The 8,801-nt window shown below is 40.4% G+C and overlaps 1 protein-coding gene and 1 non-coding gene across 4 annotated transcripts; both read right to left on the bottom strand.

The window, feature by feature from the left end:
- Window positions 1-2,999: 2,999 nt before the first annotated feature.
- RBMX (RNA binding motif protein X-linked) lies at window positions 3,000-8,601 on the bottom strand. Of its 3 annotated transcripts, none has more exons than XM_019955788.2 (9): window positions 8,444-8,600; window positions 7,016-7,144; window positions 6,708-6,814; window positions 6,093-6,264; window positions 5,434-5,586; window positions 5,040-5,154; window positions 4,820-4,945; window positions 4,637-4,719; window positions 3,000-4,007 (listed from the first exon to the last, which is right to left on the bottom strand). In XM_019955788.2, exons 2-9 carry the CDS (start codon window positions 7,122-7,124, stop codon window positions 3,697-3,699), a joined length of 1,176 nt encoding a protein of 391 aa, XP_019811347.1. In that variant the 5' UTR covers window positions 7,125-7,144; window positions 8,444-8,600; the 3' UTR covers window positions 3,000-3,696. The 3 variants fall into 3 exon arrangements, with proteins under 3 accessions (XP_019811347.1, XP_019811348.1, XP_070640521.1); XM_019955789.2 differs by having other exon boundaries at window positions 8,440-8,586; XM_070784420.1 differs by lacking the exons at window positions 5,434-5,586; window positions 6,093-6,264 and having other exon boundaries at window positions 8,444-8,601.
- Window positions 6,896-6,967, bottom strand: LOC139181798 (small nucleolar RNA SNORD61). Its single transcript, XR_011565537.1, has one exon. It is a non-coding gene; the product is annotated as a small nucleolar RNA SNORD61 (small nucleolar RNA).
- Window positions 8,602-8,801: the final 200 nt, after the last annotated feature.

The raw sequence follows: 8,801 nt of genomic DNA on the forward strand, positions 1-8,801 counted from the left end.
CAAATAGCTGTCTGGTCATTAAACATTCAATTTAGTATTGGTTTTACTATGGTTAGTCTCTATGTTCTACACTATCTTCAAGATACCTAAATAAAATCTCAAGAGCCAAAAGGTCCTTGGGAGCACAGACCCAAGTAATTTCGATTACAGAATGATTGAGGAAGACAGCTATGTAAGTGCAATGGCTTTTTAAATTTGGTCAATACCCTCATGATCTGTGATTGGAAGAGCCTGTCAAAATGAGGGTTACATTTCTGCATATTTTCCACAACTGCAAACGGTAAACATGACAGTACTGATATTTACTAGGTAAACATTCAGAAGGTGAGTTGGTTCCTTCTAACCCAACAACTCAAATCTGTTTCCTTTGAGAACATTAGCTTTTACACCATTGGCTCTAATCTTCAATGCAATAAATGATAAAGCTGTAACGATTTGTTTGCAAGACATGAACTGGGGTAGGGGGTAAAGGAAGCTTACAAAACAACTATTCTTTAAAAAAAAAAAAAAAAACAAAAAAACAAAAAACAGCAAAAGCCAACCGGCCCAATTTTGTCTCCAGTTTTCAACGTGTGCTTTCGAGCATTTCAGCTGTTTCCAGTTACTTTAGTTTCCAGATATTAGTCTTCCATTTAGTTTTAAGACTAAATCTCACTTTTGGATAAACACAAGGAAATATTTTACTTGCTGAAAAATCACTTTACTGGATAAAGTTACCTCTTATGCCTTTCAGTTTTCTAATCCAACTTTCTGACAACCAGTGGTAATTAGGAAGTTCTAAGTTGCAGTTGTCCCTATGACTTTGGGCTTCCCTGGTGGCTCAGCTGGTCAAAAATCTGCCTGCAATGCGGGAGACCTGGGTTCGATCCCTGGGTTGGGAAGATCCCCTGGAGATGGCAAAGGCTACCCACTCCAGTATTCTGGCCTGGAGAATTCCACGGACTGTATAGTCCATGGGGTCACAAAGAGTTGGATAGGACTGAGCAACTTTCACGTCACTTCTATGACTTTAGCTAAAGTAAAGTCAAAGCTGAAAAAAGAAACCACAAGAACTTCCTGACTACCTCCACTTACCCATTTCCTTAATTACTCCCCTTTCTCCATCTTGTCAATTACTTATTTTAAGAAACTGCCACTCCCTAGTTAAGAGTGCTAACCAACTGGGGTTGATGCCTTCCTTAGAGCCACGGGAAACCTGGAAGGCAAAAATCTTGTCTGCACCAAACCAATTCTGATGAGTACTGCTTATGCAACTGTTGTGCCTTAAGGACAATCAGCAATTCTTCTGCTTCAACAGCTCTGTAAAATGAAAAGGTGCTATCAGGTCACAAGATATTTACTGTTTCATTCAGGAAATAACCTAGGAAGCTCAAAAAAAAAAAAAAAAAAAAAACACCCCATCGGAATTCCTGTTATCATTCTACCAGTAAAACTGCTACTGAAGCTAAAGACTTAGTGGCATCTGTTATCAGTTAGTTCACCCTTTAGCCAAACTGGAAAGATAAAGTATCCTTTTTAAAAAGGCTCAGGAAACAGTTAGAACCTCATACAAGTTGTTCACATAGCAAAACGCTACACTGTATCACTCCAGCCAACACCTGGTAACAAAGGACTAGCAAGCTGTATACATGAAATACATTCAATACAGCTATGTTTGAGAAAACCTTACTCCCTTAACGTGCCAGGTGTTACAGATTTACCCTGCTAATCCTAAAATTAACCCATTACAGATAACTTGCCAATATCAAGGCATGCAACATGGCAATGCCATAGTATTTATACCTATAAAAGCCAGTGCAAAACTTACCTTAGCATTGCATTTCTCTTGTTGCCAGCTTTATCTAGTGTGAAAAAAATCAGCACTCCATGACCATCATGACCATGACCAAAATTCTCAACCTGTAAAAATTAAATAGGTAACTAGTTATCTCTCTTAAGGAAATTCTTCAAAACTTGCCTATAACTGCCCTCTTTTCCAGAAAGAAAAGGCAAGTTCAGACTTGCAGCTTAACGTATTTCGTGTTCTACTATTTCTCTTAAGTGGTGGAAGCTTCACTGGCTTGGGATGGACTGGAATGGCTTAAATGGTTAAGTTGCATGGCTTATGGATTCCCATTCTGTTCCAATGGTGCACTGCCATGTTAAATCCATAAGTTGAACGGACAAAACTTATTTGAAGGAATTAAGTGCAGTGTAAGGATTTTTAGTTGGAGGTCTTCAAGTTTACTATATTCAAGAGCATCTTTTTCAACTTCATGGCTGGACCTGGGTCATGCTGCCTCAGGTTTTGCTTTTTAAAGACCACTTGCAATAGATTTTCTCCATAGAGTGTAGTTTCACAGAACTAAAAACAAGTCAGGCATCCAACTAAATGTCAGGTTTGCAATGGCTTACAGGGGGTAAAGAGAGGGGGACCCCAAACTTAAGCCATTTCCTATATTGACTAAAAGACTAATTTGAAAAACGTTAAAACATGAAGCATGTTTAAAGGTCTTCATCAAAAATAAGATTTAAAAAATACCCCCTCCCAAGCCCCAGATCGCTACTGGTAAACAGCTGTATTAGGGCCTTTAAGTGTCACACATGCTTTAAAAAAAGAAATCCAAGTGTTGAATTTGGAGGACTTCTAATATGCTATCGAACACTTTGTTTTCCAAAAGTTTTTTTTTTTTTTAATCTAGAAAGCATTTCCATTGCCATGAGGTACAGTATGTTTCACTGTACTATGAGGAAGGTAAGTGTTCAATTTCGACTTAGACGGAAAAACTAGTTTGCTTTGCTTACCATCTTTGCTGTTTCACAGGCATTTGATGCTTTAAATCTGATGTGGAATGCTGATAGATTCACTTTTTAGAAGTCATAAGCCTTTGAGAAGTTGGAGATAACTTCATTGCTTATCTATTTTCTCCTTTGCAATCAAGCTGTTCCTTAAAAGTGAGACACTACAGAGTTGCAAAAATTTGAAACAGTAAGAGCAAGCATCGTTTGCAGCTTCATGGTTGGTTTTGGCCAAACTTTTTATTTAGTATTCTGTAGTTGCTTAACACACACTTAAATGGTCTTATTGGGGAGGGGGAAAGGGGAGGTTCTTGTAGATTCCCAAGGAAATGTCAGAAAGGCAAAATATGGCCAGCATTATCCATTTGCTTTTTTCTGGGTTTACTGGGCGAATAGCACTTTCCTTACATATATGCATCTGATCTCAGGTTTTTCATACTGAGAACATTTGAGATTTCAGTTTGAAGACACTCTGAAATCCTAAGAGTAGCATACCCCGACCACCCTCTAATAGCTAGCTTGTTTATATAGGCAGGAGGATTCATCTCTCCATTTTAGATGACTAGATATTTTGTGTAAGATAAACTGCTTGCCTCATCATTTACTGGGGAAAATCCTATAGGAAGTGGCCTTTAGGGACACTTTTACTTGGAGATTACACCACTAGTACACATGTCAAGTCTTAACACACTTAACATTTCATTTGCTTGTTGAAAGCAATGTCATAAAATCAAAGATTAAACATGTTTTACTTTCTTTCCTCACAAGAACATAAAAATTATGGAAAGGGAACTTAACAGGAAATTTAAAAAAAGTAACACAATCTTTCCTTTTAGTAGTCCTTGGGTAGTTATGATAGAACAGGTTCCACTTTTGTTTGTTTCTTTGAACAGGGATTTTGGTCCAAGTTGTTTGTTTTTAATATCTGCTTCTGCCTCCCCCTCTATCAGATCGGCTTCCTCCACGGCCACCACCTCTTGGTGCTCCGCGGCTTGAACTGCTGTAGGAATCTCGTGGAGGAGGGTACCCCCTTTCCATAGAAGGGGGAAGCCCTCTTTCTTGTCTGCCAACCCGATCACGACCACTTGAGTAGAGATCACTTCGGCTGCTTGAGTAACTGTCTCGACTTCCACCATATCCGTCACGTGAGCTGCTGTAATCATCATAGCGACTGCTTCCACCATAAGATGGCGGGGGCCCTCGTGTAGGTGGAGCACTACGTGAGTTACCTGCAGGGTCAATGGTCAGGTAATATGGCAACACTATAAATTGTATATATACAACATTTAAATCTGAATTTACAGAATTCTTGTATTAAACGTTTACTGTCTTAACTGGGAGGTTTTAAACTCTGCCATTGCTGGCCATTAACAGGGATTTGCTCATCTGCTGAGACACGGAAATGGGTGGGTTTTAATGTTTGTTTGAAAAGACTGAAGACGGTGTGTATTTCAAGAGGATATTCCAGACAGCTTGTTATTTTATAGTAGACACTCAGCCAACTTTCCAGTGATAAGTTGCAATTTTGAACTGTAGACTTTCCTTCATATTGCAATGGTAAACATTTGATCTTGTTAATAAAGTTTTTAAATTGTATTTTCACTGTTGGGGGAAAACACATAAGGCTGCCAATTTAAGCAAGCAAAATCCCCTCCAAAGCAAGCCAACAGCCTCAAAAAAAACTTAGAAAAAACAAAAGCCCCTCACAAGACTAGGAAAAGCCCAGCTGAATAAATTACCCCCTTAAAAGCAAGCAAACATCCCTTTAAAAGCAAGCACCACAACAGCCTAATAAACTGGCTCATGAACCTAAAAACTCAAGCTGGTGATAGTCAGAGACCCTCAACCAAAATCTTACCATAACTCTCATATGAATCTCTGTAGGAACCTCCACTTGGATGATCTGAATAGTCACGATCACGACCATAGCCATCTCTATCACTATATTAACAAGAAATATGTATAAGCCCCAGAACATTAGTTTTTACAGCTAAAAAAATGTTTTTACATCAAGCCATGGCAGCAAGAGCAAGTCACATACCTATAGCCTCTTGATGGATAGTCATCACGTGAACTGGAATGACCATAATCACGGTAAGTATAATCTCTTGGTGGTGGTGCATAATCTCTTGTATCACGAGAACTTGGGTAATCTCTGCTTGAATAGCTAAAGAAACAAAAGTAACTTGGTTCATACTTCTGATAAGCTCTCCTTCAACCTTAAGTATTAAGAGACAAAAGCTACTATACTTTTCTGTTACCTGTCTTTAGTAGAATATCCATCATCTCTTGGGGACAAATAAACATCTCTACGAGAGGGCAAGGGCTCCCTTCGAGGTGGACCTCCATAACTATCTCTTCCACGTGATACAGGAGCTTAAGGAGAAATCAATTTTAAAAATACAGCCAGAGCAAAGTAAAAATACAAATTTGCATTGAAGCAATGAAAAGCAGTGATTCAACCAAATATGACAATATGGATGTATATGAGGAAATCCTCTAAAATTTCTTAATTATGCCAAAATTATTTTCAATGCTCTGCATTTAACTTCATGACTTCAAGTGATCTAGATACAGTTTAAATATCATTTTTAGGATTCACCTCAATCCTTGTGTTATGATGGTAGAATAGACTGTCATATACAGAACATTTACCTCTTCCTCCCATTCCACTGCTGCTTCGAACTGGTCCTGAAGGGGCAGATCTTTTAGGAGGAGGACCCCCACTTCGTGGTGGTGGTCCTCTTTTTACCGGAAGTGGTCCCCTGGAAGAACTCATGTTAAAATTCATGGAATAGCCACCATCATCTACATTAGAACAAAAAAAATCATGTTAATACATGAAAAAGCTACAAAAGTTTTGCTTGATCAAGAACAAGACCATTTCTGTTTGGGGGGGGGAATCTTTAGTTGTTAAGTCTATATAGAGACTGTGAGACGTGTTAGTCTATATAGACACACGAGTTAGTATAGATCAGAAAAGTAGAACTGAAGGGTTCTACTGAGGGTTCAAATTACTTCAAAAAAAACCCCCAAGTTATTTAATACCTATCAAAATTTTTCTATAACTGTTTTTCCCTATAGAATGAGTTCATCTGGATAAATAATAGCTTACTGTTAATTATTTCAAGGCATTGTTAATTTAACTGAGTATGCCTTCTATATTTCCCTTAAGGAAATCACTTTGGTAGATGAATAAAATGTTCTCAATTTCAAAAGCTAAGGCCTTTAAAATAAAGATTAACCAAAGTACACACTGATGTATTACAGTTCTTAATTTATATACCAAGCCTAAATCAAACTTAAGTCATTACCCATGTGCCCTCCATGGGATGGAGGTCCCCTGGTTCCTCCACTTCCTCCTCTTCCTCCCCGAAGGCCTCTGGGAGGGCCTCTGCTTCTTGGAGGTGGAGGTGGTCCACGTCTACCACTTTCAAATGACGGTTTAGTGGCTTGTTCTACCTTGATGGCTTTTCCATCTAAGGACTAAATAATATCCATGGTTAATTAAAAGTATTTAAAAGAGAACTTGCTGATCCACTATGCACTGACACTAGTAGGTCCTTCAAAATGTTTTTACCTTTCTGTTTAGCATTCAAAGTTTTAAGATATTATTTGAACTAAAACGTTAAGTAATCGGTAAAGTTGCTAAAATTTAACAAGGTGAAACAATTACCAACTTATTAAGACAAATAACCAAAAAGCAAAGCCGAAGTATAATACAAAGTATCATACATAACATTTAAAACTGAACGATTTTTTTGTTAAGAATACACTGAGTACAAAAGGTCCTTCTGAAATTACAAGGTGCTGTAGCAGGGTCATGGAAAGGTTTATACTCAAATTCAAGAGCAGCCCTACACCAGACGTGGGTAACAATGTGCTATTTTACAGTACTAGGAAACACTGTATCCTAAAGACACTCTTACCTTTCCATTCATGTCTCTGGCTGCATCCTTAGCATCTGCTGGGCTTTCAAAGGTGACAAAAGCAAATCCTCTAGATTTGTTGGTTTCACGATCTTTCATCAAGAGAACTAAAAAGTAGTTTTCAGGGGGAAAAAAGTGTTACTCTAGTTGAAAAGGAAAAACAAAAATTAATCTGTAAAAAAGAAAGCAAGCTCAGAACTTCTTAGAGGACAAAGCACATTATCATTTCATGTGATCAATGCAATCAAAGTCATCATAGCTCACCTTTTTAATTATAATAACCCTGCATACATTTTCAGATAACTCACCTTCCACTATTCGTCCATATTTGCCAAATACTGCTTCAAGGGCTTTCTCATTGGTTTCTGTATTGAGGCCACCGATAAAGAGCTTTCCTGGGCGATCTGCCTCAACCATTTTCCCCCCCTGGTTAAAATCTGTTGGGAAAAAAAAGTTACCCTCCCTTAAAAAAAGTTCAAGTTTACCCAATGTTATGTATCATGCTTATTTTTTGTTTACTAAAATCATTAACATAATACACGGAAAGCAATTCTTAAGCCTCACCAGAAAACCTGTGTAATTAGTTTAGTGACAGTTTAATAAACTGGCTTATAAAGCCAACTTAACTAATTCCTGCATCTTTAATCCACTTTGGCAGTCTTAAGTAACTACAACACTTCAAAAAGCGCATTTTACTTTAAACACTATATTTATTGCATTTTAAAAATTCAATTGTTGTTCTTTAGTTGTTAAGTCGTGTCCAACTCTCTCACGACCCCATGGACTGTATCCCACCCGGCTTCTCTGTCCATGGGATTTTCCAGGCAAGTATACTGGAGTGGGTAGCCATTCCCTTCTCCAGGGGATCTTCCCCACCCAGGGATCAAACCCTGGGTGTTACGGGCAGATTCTTCACCGCTGAGCCACCAGGGAAGCCTTAAAAAATTCAATTATCCCATCCCAATTACCCTAGTGATTTTTAAAAACCTACTCAGTCAAGGTCACAGACCAAACGCAGGTCCCTCTGACCAATCCAAGAACTCTGGCTCCTTTCATTACGATTTCCTAATAAATCTAAGCAGCAATTTAAAGTTTTAACCAAGTTATGACTCTCCGTCAACAGCCCCTGCCCCGCTCACATTACCGACTTTTAAAAAGCGTCAGTATTATCTCATACGAAATAACGGAATGTGGAAGCGCGCCCTGTAACCCAGTACTCAAAGGCTGCAGTGGAACCCAATTAAAACCCGTCATTAAAAACCGCGTGGAAAATACAAAATGGCGACACTTGGATTGAGCCCAGAACAACCTCCCCCGGTCAAGGAGTAACTTTTGCCACCAGCGGCGCTTCAGAAAATTCAAAGGGCTTCCTCTCCAAGGCCCGCCAATGAACAAGGACCCCGCGCAAAAGTGCACGTGCCTGCCCGAGGTCAGGGCCATCCCCAGGCAGATATCGGCGGAGGAAGCGCGGTCCCTCCTCGTCCCGCTCCGGTCTAACCTCCGCCACCCCCCACCCCTGCAGGAGAAACAGCCAAACTTTCCGGGGAGGCACATTACGAAGCGCCCCCCACTCCCGCGTCGGTTTCCCGTCGACACTCCCAGCTTTGCCTAAATAGGTCGGCACCTCCGGGTTCTTAAAATGGCGCCCGCCACCCTCATCTCCAGGGAGATAATCCCAAATTGTAACGTGGCAAAAATGGACGCAAGATACAAAGTAACGAAAAGGACTCACGTACTGGAGAGGTGACGACGGTCTCAAGCTCCTGCGAGCTCGCCAACAGCGGCTTCCTAGCAGCTCGGCACGCGGGAGGGCAGCCGATCCTCAGAACGGAAGCTGTAAGGCGCTCGCACTACTGCGCAACGAGGGCGAACAAAGGAGACAGCAAACTTTATACGGCCCGGGAACGAGGCTCAAGGACCCGGATGGAGGCGGGGCTTAGAATTTGAAACGTGCAGGGAGGGGGAGCGGTTCCCAGTATCCTCACTGGCTGCCCCCGCTGTTAATCACTCTTCGCTCCTCCCTTTTTCCCGGGCCCTCGTCTCGTCAGCCGGCCCCAGTTTCTAACCGTTTTCCCAGCCCCCACCGGTGCTCCA

Source organism: Bos indicus, chromosome X (assembly GCF_029378745.1).
Source record: "Bos indicus isolate NIAB-ARS_2022 breed Sahiwal x Tharparkar chromosome X, NIAB-ARS_B.indTharparkar_mat_pri_1.0, whole genome shotgun sequence".
Taxonomy (NCBI): domain Eukaryota; kingdom Metazoa; phylum Chordata; class Mammalia; order Artiodactyla; family Bovidae; genus Bos; species Bos indicus.